The 15,221-nt window shown below is 50.4% G+C and overlaps 7 protein-coding genes across 7 annotated transcripts; 5 read left to right on the top strand and 2 right to left on the bottom strand.

Annotated features, from left to right (window-relative positions):
- The first annotated feature begins 58 nt into the window (after nt 1-58).
- Nucleotides 59-2,083, top strand: AUEXF2481DRAFT_42946 (uncharacterized protein). The gene has a single exon (XM_013485525.1). It carries the CDS (start codon nt 207-209, stop codon nt 1,953-1,955), a length of 1,749 nt encoding a protein of 582 aa, XP_013340979.1. The 5' UTR covers nt 59-206; the 3' UTR covers nt 1,956-2,083.
- A 34-nt stretch (nt 2,084-2,117) lies between these two features.
- On the top strand, nt 2,118-4,309 carry AUEXF2481DRAFT_42945 (uncharacterized protein). The gene is made up of 2 exons (XM_013485524.1): nt 2,118-3,608; nt 3,663-4,309. Exons 1-2 carry the CDS (start codon nt 2,322-2,324, stop codon nt 3,987-3,989), a joined length of 1,614 nt encoding a protein of 537 aa, XP_013340978.1. The 5' UTR covers nt 2,118-2,321; the 3' UTR covers nt 3,990-4,309.
- Nucleotides 4,310-4,477: 168 nt separating this feature from the next.
- Nucleotides 4,478-5,618, top strand: AUEXF2481DRAFT_47882 (uncharacterized protein; the record flags this gene model as incomplete). Its single annotated transcript, XM_013485554.1, has 3 exons — nt 4,478-4,864; nt 4,932-5,521; nt 5,576-5,618. 3 exons carry the CDS (start codon nt 4,478-4,480, stop codon nt 5,616-5,618), a joined length of 1,020 nt encoding a protein of 339 aa, XP_013341008.1.
- A 1,967-nt stretch (nt 5,619-7,585) lies between these two features.
- On the bottom strand, nt 7,586-8,780 carry AUEXF2481DRAFT_91229 (uncharacterized protein). The gene is made up of 2 exons (XM_013485585.1): nt 8,482-8,780; nt 7,586-8,420 (listed from the first exon to the last, which is right to left on the bottom strand). Exons 1-2 carry the CDS (start codon nt 8,721-8,723, stop codon nt 7,895-7,897), a joined length of 768 nt encoding a protein of 255 aa, XP_013341039.1. The 5' UTR covers nt 8,724-8,780; the 3' UTR covers nt 7,586-7,894.
- A 767-nt stretch (nt 8,781-9,547) lies between these two features.
- Nucleotides 9,548-10,697, top strand: AUEXF2481DRAFT_420948 (uncharacterized protein). The gene has a single exon (XM_013485603.1). It carries the CDS (start codon nt 9,663-9,665, stop codon nt 10,305-10,307), a length of 645 nt encoding a protein of 214 aa, XP_013341057.1. The 5' UTR covers nt 9,548-9,662; the 3' UTR covers nt 10,308-10,697.
- Nucleotides 10,698-12,023: 1,326 nt separating this feature from the next.
- Nucleotides 12,024-13,190, bottom strand: AUEXF2481DRAFT_7576 (uncharacterized protein; the record flags this gene model as incomplete). Its single annotated transcript, XM_013485472.1, has 1 exon — nt 12,024-13,190. The coding sequence occupies one exon, from the start codon at nt 13,188-13,190 to the stop codon at nt 12,024-12,026; it is 1,167 nt and encodes a 388-aa protein (XP_013340926.1).
- Nucleotides 13,191-13,650: 460 nt separating this feature from the next.
- On the top strand, nt 13,651-15,141 carry AUEXF2481DRAFT_47880 (uncharacterized protein; the record flags this gene model as incomplete). Its single annotated transcript, XM_013485553.1, has 2 exons — nt 13,651-13,782; nt 13,837-15,141. 2 exons carry the CDS (start codon nt 13,651-13,653, stop codon nt 15,139-15,141), a joined length of 1,437 nt encoding a protein of 478 aa, XP_013341007.1.
- Between the last annotated feature and the right edge of the window lie 80 nt (nt 15,142-15,221).

Here is a 15,221-nt window from a genome sequence, read left to right as displayed (position 1 = left end):
AAGACCGACGGGCGCCGGCGGGAAACTCCTCCGGGAAACTGACCCTCGCACACTACCTGCCCTAATCTACAGCATCCAGCTGTAGTCACTGACCCGACTCTAGCCATCCATGGACTATTTAGATCATCATATAGGACGCGGAAAGTCCTCGATTGCTTATACATAACGTTTCTAATTACTCAAGCCTGTTGCATCCAGGTCGCACAATGCTTACATCAACACCAAAGACGATCCAAGGCAGATGTCTTAGTGAAGGCTATGGTGCCGGACCTCTATTATACAGCAATATTCCTCTTAGTTTTTGGGGCGGTGTTGATCCTGCCACCGGCATCGTTATCGACCAACACCACCCTTTGGCCGGCAGCTCTCTTGCTGGAAAGATCCTAGCTATCCCAAGCGGTCGTGGATCATGCTCTGGAAGTGGTGTACTTTTAGAGCTTCTGCTGAACGGCAATGCTCCAGCTGGATTCATCTTCGAACGCGAAGAACTCATCCTGACATTGGGTACCATCATCGCGGCCGAGTTCTTCGAGAAGTCTGTGCCCATCGCTCAGGTCTCGCCCGAACGATTCTCGAGCCTCGCGGGCCATGGCATAGTACAAATCGCCAATGGCATTGTTGAAGTAAATCCGGAGTCTATCTCGAATGATTCATCAGATTATGAGAAACCACCGGTAGCAGGCATCAACTTGACAGAGCTTGATCAAGCCATGCTCGGAGGAGAGTACGGCAAAGCAGTACAGGTTGCCGCTCGAGTTGTGTCAAGAGTTGCAGCGATCCAAGGCGCGACCGAGCTCATTGACATCACTCAAGCCCACATCGATGGTTGTATCTACACTGGCCCTGCTACACTACTCTTCGCACAACGCCTTTGTGACTGGGGTGCCCGGGTGCGCATCCCAGCGACGCTCAACTCCATCTCGGTTGATCGTCAGAGATGGCGTGACCAAGGCGTTGATGCTGCGCTGGGTGAGCCCTCAGGCTTACTTGCAGATGCATACGTCAAACTAGGTGCCACACCCACTTACACATGTGCTCCGTATCTCCTTGATACAGCACCAAAGGAAGGCGAGCAAATTATGTGGGCAGAGTCGAACGCTGTCATATTCGCCAATAGTGTGCTTGGTGCCAGGTCTATAAAGTGTCCCGACTTTCTCGACATTTGCGTTGCTTTGACTGGAAGAGCACCCAACTCGGGAGCTCATATCACCGAACATCGAAAGCCACAAGTGATGATTGATGTGGCATCAGACATTCAAGGTGATGACTCCTTCTTTCCGGTATTGGGTTACCTTGTGGGTGAGTTAGCCGCCAACAGGATACCCCTCGTCGTCGGTCTCGAAGATACAAAGGCTAGCAGAGACAACCTCAAAGCCTTCGGAGCAGCATTTGCAACGACTTCGAGCGCACCCATGTTTCACATTGCAGGTATAACTCCCGAAGCTATCAGCCCAGCTCTTGAAGAATGGAAGGTCTCTACACTCATTGTCAAAGTCGACAGAACAGATCTCGTGGACATTTGGTCAAGACTAGACAAAGCTGTGGCGACAAAAGTCGAGTTAGTATCCCTTGGTAACCCTCACTTCTCCTACGACGAAATGGTCCTGCTTTCCAAGCTCTGCGAAGGACGAACCAAGCACGCTTCTGTCGCAATGATTGTAACCTGCGGCCGTGACACTTACGCCAAAGCATGCAAAGCTGGCATCATGCCTAAGCTTGAAGAGTTTGGCGTACAGCCTGTCACGGATACTTGTTGGTGTATGATCGGAGAGCCGTTGATTCATCCTTCGGTGAAAACTATCATGACAAACTCGGCAAAGTTTGCTCATTATGGTGGAGGATTGACGGGTAGAGCGATGCGATTTGGAAGTCTTGCTGCTTGTGTGGAGGCGGCTTGTATGGGCGAGTCATCGAGATCATTACCATCATGGCTGGGCTGGAATGACTTTCAATGATGCTCAAACAGATGATGTTGAGTGTATTCATGCCTCCCAAGGTCTTGAAGGTGTAGATATAAATTTGCCATCTTCCCATTCAACAATCAATTCCGTAACATCTCTGTGAGTTGAGAAATAGTTCTCCCGTCTCCATGAGATCTTGGAATGTTGGTCTTGATACTATAAGAGTGATATTGCTGGTACGTCATGTCATGCGTTGTAATTTGCCTGAGCAAAAGAGTGACCCTGATCGGGGGGTCGGTGCGAAGATCTGCGATTGATAAGATAACACCGCTTCGAAAAAAGTCCAAAGTCCAAAGTCCAAAGTCTCTCCACCTTTCGGACATCTTTTTCGCGACAAGAAGATTACAACATAACGACACAATGGCGGCCGAAGTACAATCGCTACAGCCTCTGAAGCTGGTCGCTGGACCTGAGGCTATCACCGCCGATCAGCGCTATTGGAGAGGATTCAGATCACAACAACTCGTTCCCTCGCCGCATTCAAATCCCATCACACACATTTCGTTCCCTCCGTTACCCACGAACCCGCTCGTCACAGCGCCTTCCGACACGTTCGCCGTTACTTCTGGAAGCAGAGTCCAAATTTTCTCGTCAAAAACGCGCAAGCTGTTGAAGACCATTACACGATTCGGATACGACGACATTGCGCATTCGGGAGAGATTCGTCGCGATGGACGTGTACTTGTTGCTGGTGGAGACAGTGGTGCTATCCAGGCATTCGATACTGGATCAAGAGCTATTTTGAAGACATGGAAGGAACACAAGCAGCCCGTCTGGGTCACGAAATGGAACCCCAACGACCTCACATCGATCATGAGTTGTAGTGACGACAAGACGGTCAGACTGTGGGATCTGCCTAGCGAGTCCAGCATGACAACTTTCTCCGGACACCAGGATTACGTCCGAAGTGGTGCTTTCATGCCCGGTCAGAGCAGCAATCTGATCGTCTCTGGAAGTTACGATCAGACCGTTCGTCTGTGGGATTCAAGAGCACCCAAGCGTGCCGTCATGACCTTCAAGCATGCTGCTGCCATTGAGAGTGTTTTGCCCATGCCCTCGGGAACTCAAGTGCTTGCAGCTGCCGACAACCAAATCAGTGTTCTGGATCTGGTAGCTGGAAAGCCTCTACACTTGATCAAGAACCACCAGAAGACCGTCACCTCGCTCTGCCTGGCCAACAACGGAGCAAGACTGGTCAGCGGTGGTCTGGATGGTCACGTCAAGGTCTTTGAGACATCAGCCTGGAATGTCGTGGCTGGCTTCAAATACCCTAGCCCTGTCCTTTCGCTTAGCGTTGTCGGAGCTGGTGCCACAAGAGAAGACAGACACCTTGCAGTCGGTATGCAGTCAGGTCTTCTCTCGGTTCGCACCCGTCTGTCAGGCGAGCAGAAGGCAGCAGCAAGAGAAAAGGAGAAGGAGATGCAAGCTTTGGTTGCTGGTACCATCGAGGAGTACGACAGAAAGAAGGCCAAGAAGCTGCGACAAGGCGACAAGAAGGCCCTCCGTGGTCGCGATTTCACTGGAGAGGGTGCCGATATTGTCATTGACGGTAACGCCAGGGGAAACATCAGAAACCAGTCAAAGTGGGAGTCTGCTCTACGAAATGGAAAGTACGCTCTGGCTGTCGACATGGTCCTTGGAGCTACAGTAAGTTTTACGATGATGGTCGATGAAAAAATCACGGGAACTAACAGAGTACAGAAATTCTACAACCCCAACATGCTCACTCTCCTCACCGCACTCCGTCACAGATCAGCCATGCGCACAGCATTCAAGGGCCGTGACGAGGCATCTCTTCAGCCCATCCTCCGCTGGGTCATCAAGTACATTGGCCACCCTCGCTACATCAAGCTCACAAGTGATGTCGCCATGCTTCTCTTGGACCTGTACTCAGAACAAGCCATGGAGTCTCCCGAGATCGATGATCTCCTCAATCAACTTCACCGCAAGGTCAGACACTGCTCAGAATTGGCACAAGCTGCATACTCGACTCAGGGCATGCTTGACTTGCTCGTCTCTGGTGCTTGAACAACGAAACAGCACTTGAATCGCATCGAAATAGCTGGTACAGAGCAGTCTCTGGCCATACGTCTGCAAGTCGGTCCGCGCCGCAACATGCTCCGAGAGGGAGAGATACGAGAGCGGCGAGTGCGACGGCGCGCCCGAGAAAAGCGTTCAGCGAGCGTCGGGGAGCATTACCAATTACTCAAGTGATGCAAGCCCGACAAAAAGTGCAAGAAGCATGGCGTTCGGTATGGTGTAGATATGGCATAGGGAGGAGCTTAGGAGTTTCTGTAGAGCATGCACAAAAATAATGATACCCATATTATTCAAGAGTTGTGCAAGAAATGACGCGTGCCCCGCAAGCCAGCTTTCGAGCATGTTCCAGCCCGCTCCTCACAAGAAACATTCATCTTCCACATCCACCACGTGTTTACACAACCCACGACCACTTCGAACTCGTACAGACATCAGAAACTGGGTCGCGCAGACTTACACACCACACATCCATCAACATGGCCGCTCTCATCAACACAGACGACGAGATGGCTCCATCGCTGCAGAACATCCTCGACCAAAAGTCACTCCGCTGGATCTTTGTCGGTGGTAAAGGTGGTGTCGGAAAGACCACTACCTCGTGCTCTTTGGCCATCCAGCTTGCAAAGCACCGCAAGAACGTTCTCCTCATTTCGACCGACCCCGCTCACAACTTGTCGGATGCTTTTAACCAGAAATTCGGCAAGGACGCTCGTCTGGTCAACGGCTTCGACAACCTCAGTGCCATGGAGATTGACCCCAACGGCTCTATCACTGATATGCTCAATGCTGGAGGTGAAGAGACTCAGGAGGCCATGTCTGGTCTGGGTGGCATGGGTAATATGATGCAGGACCTTGCTTTCAGCGTGAGTTGTCGCGCTCTCGACCACGAAACGCTTGGTGGAAACAACACTAACCAGCCTGAACAAACAGATCCCCGGTGTCGATGAGGCCATGTCCTTTGCCGAAGTCCTCAAGCAGGTCAAGTCGCTCAGCTACGAGTGCATCATTTTCGACACAGCACCCACCGGCCACACCCTCCGCTTCCTCCAATTCCCCACTGTCATGGAGAAGGCGCTCGGCAAGATCTCTCAGCTGTCCGGCCAATTTGGCCCCATGCTCAACACTGTCCTCGGCGCCCGTGGTGGCCTCCCCAACGGCCAGAGCCTCGACGACATTATCAAGAAGATGGAGGACCTCCGCGCCACCATTAGCGAAGTCAACACTCAATTCAAGAACGCCGACCTGACCACTTTTGTCTGTGTCTGTATCCCCGAGTTCCTGTCACTGTACGAGACGGAGAGAATGATTCAAGAGTTGAACAGCTACGAAATTGACACACACGCTATTGTTGTCAACCAGCTGCTGTTCCCCAAGGAGGACAACCCTTGCGAACAGTGCAATGCGAGAAGAAAGATGCAGAAGAAGTACCTTGAGCAAATTGAAGACCTTTACGACGAGTTCAATGTCGTCAAGATGCCTCTGCTTGTCGAGGAGGTTAGAGGAAAGGATAAGCTTGAGAAGTAAGTAATGCCCTAGCTGCTAAGTCGGAAAGTGATATACTAACAAATTTACAGCTTCAGCAAGATGCTCGTTACTCCTTACCAGCCCCCTCAATAGACGTTGAGTTTGCAGCCGTGTGCTCGAAAAGCCATATGGCCATACAGACTCTGAGCGAACGCCTAATTGTACTTTTGGAAGATATGATACCAATGAATTGACCAAGCGATTACTTTTGCTACTACGATCTCGGCCCTTCGACCATAACATGTGATTATCAAGCTAGGACTAATGATATTGGTTGAAGCAAGGACAAGCGACAACTCGAGACGAATTCTGGTACGTAAAGCTGTAACTAGGGAAGTGGCTAGGGACGTGCCTGCTTACAAAACAATACTTTTCCTTCACAAGCACGTACTACTTCTACTTGGACACATTCACAAGAGACTTCCCCACTCTCCATCGGAGGGTCGAACGATGACCACGAAAGAACTCCCTCAAAAGATTCTCGTAGCCCCATTCGCCGCCCGAAACTTCACCAATTGACTCTATACTAAGAACATCTCGAGTACCGAGAATTATAGGCCATGCCACCATGCCCGGGGGTGAGCACGGAGTTGCGAGCTTGGCTTAGATGCACAACACGGTCTATGCAGACTTTACTACTACTTGCTCGTGACTTTGTCGTTCGCCAAGAATACAGCGTAGACCCGCAACTACCATCACGGAACATAGCACAACGAGCGCTAAGCACGTTGGCCCGCTCATCGCACTTCCAAAGCGATTCGCCTTGTCGATCGTGTTCGTAGCTCCTCTGGGTGTCGACGGATGCTTAGGCCGTTCCTGACTACTTTCTGTTAGCCAACCGAACATCTGATATGTACCACGTACTGTCCCTTGCACTCTCTGGAACCCATCGAAATGTTCCGATATAGTCCAGTGGAAGGCCAGTGTTGCGATGTCTCTGTCAGTGATCTCAGGATTCATGGCTCTGATGATCGTGTCCAAGGTCTTTGCACCTGCCTTGACTTTCTCCGGTGCTGTCGTCTTCTGCTCCTGTACAGATACACAGTCTACTGCGTCATCATCGGAAGCATCACTGGTAACTCTCCAGCCCTCGGGAAACGATTCGTGATCTCCTGCTGATGTACTCGACGAACAATAGTCCGAAGTGGCGGACTTGGAATATTGTGGGAAGCTCTTTGTGTTCTCAACCTGGGCGTGTGCCTCTTTCTCAAGTATTATCATGTTTCCACGTCTTACGGACAAGACGGTGCGTATAAGCTCTTGGTTTGTGGGCGGCAGCCAACCACTTTTCTAACATCAGTATTGTGCATCTCGAGTGGATCTCGCAGAGCTTACCCGCGCTTCACTATAGCGTTGATCAAGTACGAATTTACAGCAAGTCTGTACGTATCTGTGCAGAGAGTATCCAACTGCTTGTGGACGTCTTCAGGAATGAGGATCCAGTCATGCTGGAAAGGTTGGATGAGAGTCTCCATACGTCTGACAATCTCCAACACTGGGCACTTCCATCCTTCAAGATAGGGCTGACATTATTACCCAGTCGCTCCGTGCCTCGGTTCTTCTCGAGACCAGTGGTCACTCCGTATGCAAAGTCCAGATAGCAACTTGCGCGAGAGACGCATCGACTCAGAAATGGATTCTTACTGCCCAGATCTGCCTTGACTCTTGTCAAAAGACATTTGCATATCTTCTGGTAGCAGCTCAAGATTTCTGGCAGACTGGACTCAGCGCTGGCTGCACGAACGCTGAGGATCTCTTTCGACATGTTGTGTGATGTGTAGGTATTCAGACAAAGAAGAAAGACCGTTTCCAACATGCGAATTGTCATGTTCGATACTGAATCAGTCATCACCGATGCGCCAAGCTGTCCAGGTGAAGTCAGCGTTGCAAGATCGAGTCGCTCTTTCCGGTTGTCGAGAGCAAGAATGAGCAGGCAAAACACGAGATAAGTGGAATTGCTCAAACTTCCTTAGCTCCTGCCTCTCTTATCATTGCCATCATCGGCAATGACAACGACACGTCATCGAACTCGGAATCTTGAATAGTAATATGAGAATGGGATACCGCGTCTACTTGCTGCAAGTAAACCCAAGGAAATTACAGTCATCATCGGCAGCACCATGATCGAGGCGGTATTACTCCACTTATCATCAACCACGTCTTCCACCAACTGCGCGCTCTGTAGACCCATAGATCGGCCGCGGCACAGCAGTAATCACTCATTTCTGTGCTGGAAGGCCTGAAACAACTCGTGCTTGTGCTGCAAGGCCTGCAAAAACTCTTCCTTGTGCTGCAAGGCCTGCAAAAACTCATTCTGTCCCTGCAAGAGCTGCGCAACTCTCTCGGCTTCTCTCAAGTTGGTCGTCAGCTCAGCGATAATCTGCTGCTCCATGTTCACGGGTGACAGCAGGTCGGCCATTTACAGTCTGGGCACTCTGTCTCTGAACCAACATCGCGCGTTTGGAACTGTGGGAAGCGGTTGAGCGAATGACTCTTGTAGCTGCACGCCTGGTTTGACCTTCGGGACGGAGGACGATGCGCTCGACTTGCCCTTGACTGACCCATGTGTTGATTCTATCGGCGTAGGGGTCGATATTGGCCTGATTGACGAGTCGCGTTGTCAACGCAGCTCCGTCGGCAGTAGGACTAGCATTCCAACGCATCGAACCAGATTCCCTAACTTCCAGAGCACCGATACGCTGGTCTTCGACATTAAGCTGTTTCAAAACGAGTGCTCGATTAGAGTCCAATTTTGCTACCACGTCTCTACGCCAGGTGGCTACTTCGTGATGCCTCCTGTTCAATTCATGACATTGGCCCCCTAGACGCAGGTAGTTGTTCTTGAGAATTCTGATTTGCTCATCCGTGTTCTTGTTTGCAAGCATTGCGTCCAAACTACAGATTGTGAGTTGGTGGAACATATAATACGTCGACAGCCTCCAGGGTAATCACTTACTTCGCGGCCGCCGCAGTCAACATCTGCTCACGAGTTATTGGGGACACGAAAGCAACGTTTCTAGTTGTAGTTGTATCTTCCCGAGATCCAGTGACAGAAGGTATGTTAACGACATCTGCGGCAGTTTTCGCATCTTCTGCAATGATGAAGTCATGTGCGGAAGTTAGGACTGGATTTGTAGATGCTATAGCAGTACTGCTAGCATTTTCGGTCGTCGAAATAGTCGAAGAAATAGAAGCCATAGTAAAACAGGTCGGAAAAGCTAGCTTATGTAGTAAGGTGAAATTATCCAAGCAACGTATTAGTTATAAGGTGTTAGAAAATGGTTTTAGAATAAAGAAAGCAAAGGGATCTCTAGTGGTCTTTATATTTTATAGAAGTAGAGCTATCCTAGAGTAATAAACCTTATCCTACTGAAATAATGATTTTTTAATGCTTGTCTTATTTATTTAATCATTTCTTAATGCTTAGCTCATTTTCTACATTTTCCAGAGGCTTTACTTAATAGCCTAGGGTCTAGACAAATATCCTAGTTAGAATTATCCTAGTATAGCGTACAAACGTCACGTCCTTCCTGACGTCATTTTTCTGATGCTGCTACATACATGAGCGCCTCTGCATCCTCTAATCCTTCCTGACTTAATCTGATGTGTGCGTTCACTGTGTCACCGAGCCTCTGGCATACGCGCTTATCCATCCCCACCTTGCGACATGGAAGGTTTCTCTACTTTACACGAAACTTCCACCATCTCCACAAGAGATATTGACCAGTCAACATTGTATGACAATACCGAACATTGTGATCAGACATCGTTTGTGATCTGTATCTCAAGAAGATGCTCATTGCCTTGCAGTGCTTGTCGCATGCTGATATTTACGATGCTCGACGGCCATTTGCGATCAATTCAAGTATACTCCTTGAGAGTGCAGTATGCCTGTGTAGGCCGCTGACAAATTGTGGACACGTGAGAGATCTACGCAAAGTTGGAACAACACAGAAGGTGGGCTGAGTGACTTCTGCATCAATTGACTTCTTTGTGGATGCTGAGTGGACATGTTGAGCTCCTGTCAACACAGGCCGATCCACTTTGGCGAGATCGTATATCAGTAGGTCATTTCGCAGCTTAATTATTTGCGCTCCGAGTTCACTATTGAGAAGACCCTCGCATTCAATCATCATCATGAGGCAAGTTGCCCTTTTCGCGCTTGGTTTACTTGCTACTTTGGTAGTTGCTCCTCCACCACCGGTCAACTTTGAGTGCCACAAGAAGAACAGCGCCAAGTTCGAACTTTCCAAACAGGAAAATCTGGCCTCGCACAGGCGCGACGAAGACTCAACAACTATCGCGAAACTGTTTGGATCTGAGCAGGCTGAGCTTGATTCCAGTGTCTACGACGTCGAATACGATGACATGGTGCTCGATGAGGCCAGTATCAACGAGGCCAATAACAACAACATCGACTCTGGAGAGGCCGGTTCGGATGACGATGGTGAGGACAAGAATGACAAAGTCGAAAACTACGAGGATGAGAACTACATGGTTACCGATGAGCCTTTTGACCACGACGTAGACTATGTCGAAGCCAACATTGATGAGTCAAGCATTACCGAACCCAACATCAATGACATTGACGACGCCGAAACGTTCGATACTCTTCCTGACGGCATCGACATTGAAACTTCATCAAACTTTGTCAATCTAGACAAGAGGTGGAAGTATCACTGCGAGAATGGCATGGAGAGCTGCCTGAAGGATTGCCATCTGAAGGCGTACGTAATCCTCGCACTCGTAGATTTCTCCATCATTGAACAAAAGAGCGGCTGACATGTCATGACAGATTTGTCATGATACCTCCACTCATACCTTGGAGATGGATCAAGTGCAGGAGTAAGTGTGATGAAGCGTGCTCCAAAGTCGATGAAAAAGACAAAAAGGATGATAAGTCGAAAGACGAGCATGACTCGGACGATGAGCATGAGCCAAATGGTAAGGAACACGACGAAGACAAGACCGAAAAGAAGGACAAAAAGGATAAAGATGAAGAAAATGACAATTCTGACGATGACGACGACGTCGAAACTCCCTCTGGACTTGTTACTCTGAACAAGAGAATCGACTGCGAAAAAGGCTATGACAAATGCATGAAGAGTTGTCGTGCATGGGCGTACGTATCCTTAAAGACGCAATATCCTCTGTTCCCGACAGATTGTAGCTAATACAAGTTCCTGCAGTTTCCTCTGGCCACCTATGCTCATAGCTTGGAAATGGAAGAAGTGCCCAACATCATGTGGACAAGCATGTTACAACTTGGAGAAAGAGCAGAAAGAGGAGCAAGAGGAGTATCCAGGTGAGCCCACCGGGGATGGGCCAATCCAGGAAGAGAAGGGAGGTAAGAAGCATAGGAAGGAGAAAACAGAGGAAATCGGCAATCGCAAACGCCAGGTCGAAGCCCCTCCTGCCAATACCAACATGGAAAGCCCATCCGGACTTGTCACTCTAGACAAAAGAGAGACCTGCGAGGGAGGTTTCAAGGAGTGCCTGGGAATTTGCCACGGGGCTGCGTACGTAGACAAAACATCCTCGAGAATGTCCGACTAATACAAATCATCGTAGTCTCTTCTGGGAAAGAATCTTCCTCCCATCGAGATGGGACAAGTGCAACGGAAAGTGTGCCGAAGCGTGTAAATGCAAAGAGAACAGATAGCAGGAAGGCGAGCTACATGTAAAGAAGAGACAATGGAGAGGGAAGGGCAGAAAGACACGAAGAACGAGATACTTTGGTTCTCCGTGGAGGACTTTACCAATGCAAAATGTTCTGTGCATGGGGGCGGCTTGTTTCCGGGAGTTTGCTTTTGAGGAAATGCCATAAATACTTGCACTCCATGCACGACTCTGTAAGAACGAAACTGACTGTGCATTTTTACAGCTCTTTTCCGGGAGTTTGCTACTCATGAAATCGCTGTACCTTTGTCTTACCCCAGTGACACGTGAAGAACCAAAAGTGAAGCCCAGGAACACACTTTCACACATCTCGCTGTCTATGGAGAAATTCTCCTCACCAAGCAGACTTGCTCATCGTTTCTATCTGGCCCCTCCGGCCCTATTCTCTGGATGTGGAGTTGTTTGACGAAACAGAATCTGGCGAACAAGACATTGCCGAGCCGAGGACGTACACCGGGTCAACGACGAGCAGCTCTCGTAATATATCGCTCGTCTGTCGTCGTTCAAGACAGGTTGTCGGTAATCATGCACGACGATGTTGAACTCGTGTACTCGAAGGAAGGAGCGAAGAGTCGGAACAGAGGTGCCCAGGTTCGTGGATGGCACTTTGATAACGAGATATCTCAGGGGTATCATCTCGGAAAAGAACGGGGTGTAGAAAGTCATGATACTTTTCAGCTGAATAGTATTGATTCGTGGAGAGAGACTGCTTTACGCACTCTCAATGTTAGTTTCTTGGGTTGTGAAAAGTATCATGCCTTTGGACAGCCACTAGTAGACCGCGTGTGAGAGCAGGAGTCGTGATCATATTAAAGTGGTCTATCCAGCAACATTTTCGGCAACCCTTTCGCCGTTCATCCCGAGCTTAGACTGTTGCCTTTCAGCTTGCTTTTCGGATGCAGGCTCGAAAAGTTTGGCAATGGCTTCCACCGTAGTGTTTCCACCAGACAAAACGATGCCAATGTTCCATCCTTGTTCGCCGCCTTCTTTCTCCACTATGGTCCTGAAGTCTTCGTCGTACAGGACTACAGCAAGAGGTACAGCAGCACTAGGCTCGACAAAGACCTTTGCGCGTTCCAGCAACAGACGCATAGCGGACTTGATCTGGTCTTCAGTCACGCTGTACATCCCCTTGACTTTCTTGCTATCACTGATGACAGACCACGGGATCTTGCCGAGCGGTGTTCTTAGACCGTCAGCGATGGTCAAAGTCTTTACCTTTTCTACACGAGTTCCAGACTCGACACCTCGCTTTGCGTCATCGGCACCTTCGAAGCTAGGCTCAGATCCAAAGACGCGGATTCCAGTGCCATATAGAGCGGTTGCTACACCGGATAGCATGCCACCTCCACCACAAGGGGCTACTACAGCGTCTAACCCTCGTTCGTCCAGGTCTTTGGCTTGTACTTCCAGCTCAAGAGCAAGAGTGCCTTGACCGAGAATGATGTTGGGGTGGTCGTACGGCGGTACCAGAATGGCACCAGTGTCTCTTATTACATCGGCCACGACAGCCTCTCTTTCATCGGACGTCGAACCAGAGAAGATGACGTTAGCCCCGTAACCCTGGGTCGCGGCGATCTTGGATGGTGTACTGATGGTAGGCATGACGATGTGGGCAGGAACGCCATGGGTGCGAGCTGCCAGAGCAAGAGCTTGGGCGTGGTTGCCCGAACTGTGTGTTACGACACCCTTACTCAGCTGCTCCTTGCTCAGACGGCTCAACGCGTGGAAGGCACCTCTGGCCTTGAAGGCGCCAATCTTTTGGTAGTTCTCGCATTTGAAGAAGAGGTTGATGCGCGGTTTGGATGGTGTACGGCCTTCGAACGGTGTGCCTTTGAGAGAATCGAACGATTGTGGAGTGGAAGCGAGATTGGAGATGGTGTCACAAGTGATGGTGGGGGTGCGATGAATGTGATGTTTGATTGCTGCGTGTGCCTCTTGAACAGACGCACGCGTTAGCGGCGGGCAGGCAGAAACGTCACCCATGATTGTAGGATTGGTTCAAGACTGTATGGAAGTGGAGGAAGGTGCTCTTTTTACTATTGACATAAATCACCAAATCGTTCGGAGGAGTCTTTGTCCGCAGGGAAAGAGCGGCGGCGAAAGGGCGCGGCGGACTTGTCATCCCAAAGAGGCAGGTGGGGAGGTCTGGGTCGGGTGGCACTTTCCCTGACCGAGGCCAAAGCTCGGTGCTCTTTCCGTTTCGTATCGCGCCTCATTTGCGCCCTGGCACAGTTTCCATTACGGTATCACTCGAGAATTTGCTTCACTTCTGTTGGTTCACTTGTGTGTTTGCATGTCCTCACCTTTTCGCAACATCTACCAGCTATTCTCACGCAGACAGTCTATCTTCACCAAGTGCTCTACACCAGCATTTACGACCCAGCTACGCCGCCAGACTACCGCCGCCTGGCCTTATATTTACAGACAGCATCCTTCGCCCAAGATGGTTTCCAACCTCGACACTTACTTCGCCAAGGTCGACGAGCTCCAGGACCACTTCATCGAGAGACTGAGAGAGGCTGTCGCCATTCCCTCTGTCTCCTCCGAGGATGAGCGCAGACCTGAAGTTGTCCGCGTATGTTCACGTGCGGTGCCCCCTCAGTGCTGCCAATCGCTGACCACACTATAGATGGGCAAGTTCCTCGAGTCTGAGTTGAAGGCTCTCGGTGCCCACGTCGAGGCCCGCCCTCTCGGTCCCCAGCCCCACAAGGAGTACCTCGAGCTCCCTCCCGTCATCATCGCCCGCTATGGCGAGGACCCCAAGAAGAAGACCATCCTCGTCTACGGTCACTACGATGTTCAGCCCGCCGCCAAGGAGGACGGCTGGGCCACTGAGCCTTTTGAGCTCACCATCGACGACAAGGACCGCATGTTCGGACGTGGTTCTACTGACGACAAGGGCCCCGTTCTCGGCTGGCTCAACGCCATCGAAGCTCACCAGAAGGCCAACATCGACTTCCCCGTCAACCTTCTCATGTGCTTCGAGGGTATGGAAGAGTACGGCAGCGAGGGTCTTGATGACTTTATCAACGCCGAGGCAAAGAAGTTCTTCAAGGATACCGATGCTGTCTGCATCAGCGACAACTACTGGCTCGGCACCGAGAAGCCCTGCCTCACTTACGGTCTGAGAGGTTGTTCATACTACAGCATCGAGATCAGCGGTCCCGGCCAGGATCTCCACAGTGGTGTCTTTGGTGGTACCGCTCAGGAGCCTATGACTGATCTTGTTCGCGTCATGGGAAGCTTGGTCGACACCAACGGCAAGATCCAGATTGAGGGTATCAAGGAGTTGGTTGCCCCTGTCACTGAAGAGGAGCAGAAGCTGTACGAGAACATCGCCTTCACCATGGACAACCTCCATGAGTCGCTTGGTAGCCAGACCACCATCTTTGAGGATAAAGAGTCCACCTTGATGGCCCGCTGGAGATTCCCTTCTCTGTCGCTCCACGGTATTGAGGGTGCCTTCTCCGCTCCTGGCGCAAAGACTGTCATCCCCGCCAAGGTCACCGGAAAGTTTAGCATCCGTACCGTCCCCAACATGGAGATCCCCGAGGTCAACAGACTTGTCGAGGCTCACATCAACAAGGTCTTCAAGTCTCTGAACTCAAAGAACACCTGCAAGTTCATCGAGCAGCACTCTGGCAAGTGGTGGGTCGCCTCGCCCAAGCACTGGAACTTCACCGCTGCCGCAAAGGCCGTCGAGTCGGTCTTCAAGGTCCAGCCTGACCTTACCCGCGAGGGTGGCAGCATTCCTGTTACTCTTACCTTCGAGGAGGCTACTGGCAAGAACGTTCTCCTGCTACCCATGGGTTCCAGCACCGACGCCGCCCACAGCATCAATGAGAAGCTTGACAAGCGCAACTACATCGAGGGCATTAAGCTTCTCGGCAGTTATTTGCACCATGTCCAGGAAGAACCTATGACCGAAGCATAGAGAGATTGTGGAAGAGCTCGATTGTGAGATGTTAAAAGATACCAAAGCATGAATTTCATTTTCCTTGACGACAGATTATT

The sequence above is a fragment of the Aureobasidium subglaciale genome (genome assembly GCF_000721755.1).
Source record: "Aureobasidium subglaciale EXF-2481 unplaced genomic scaffold scaffold_21, whole genome shotgun sequence".
In the NCBI taxonomy this organism is placed as follows: Eukaryota; Fungi; Ascomycota; class Dothideomycetes; order Dothideales; family Saccotheciaceae; genus Aureobasidium; species Aureobasidium subglaciale.
The sequence above is the reverse complement of the archived record's forward strand: the minus strand, read 5'-3'. Positions and strand labels throughout refer to the sequence as shown.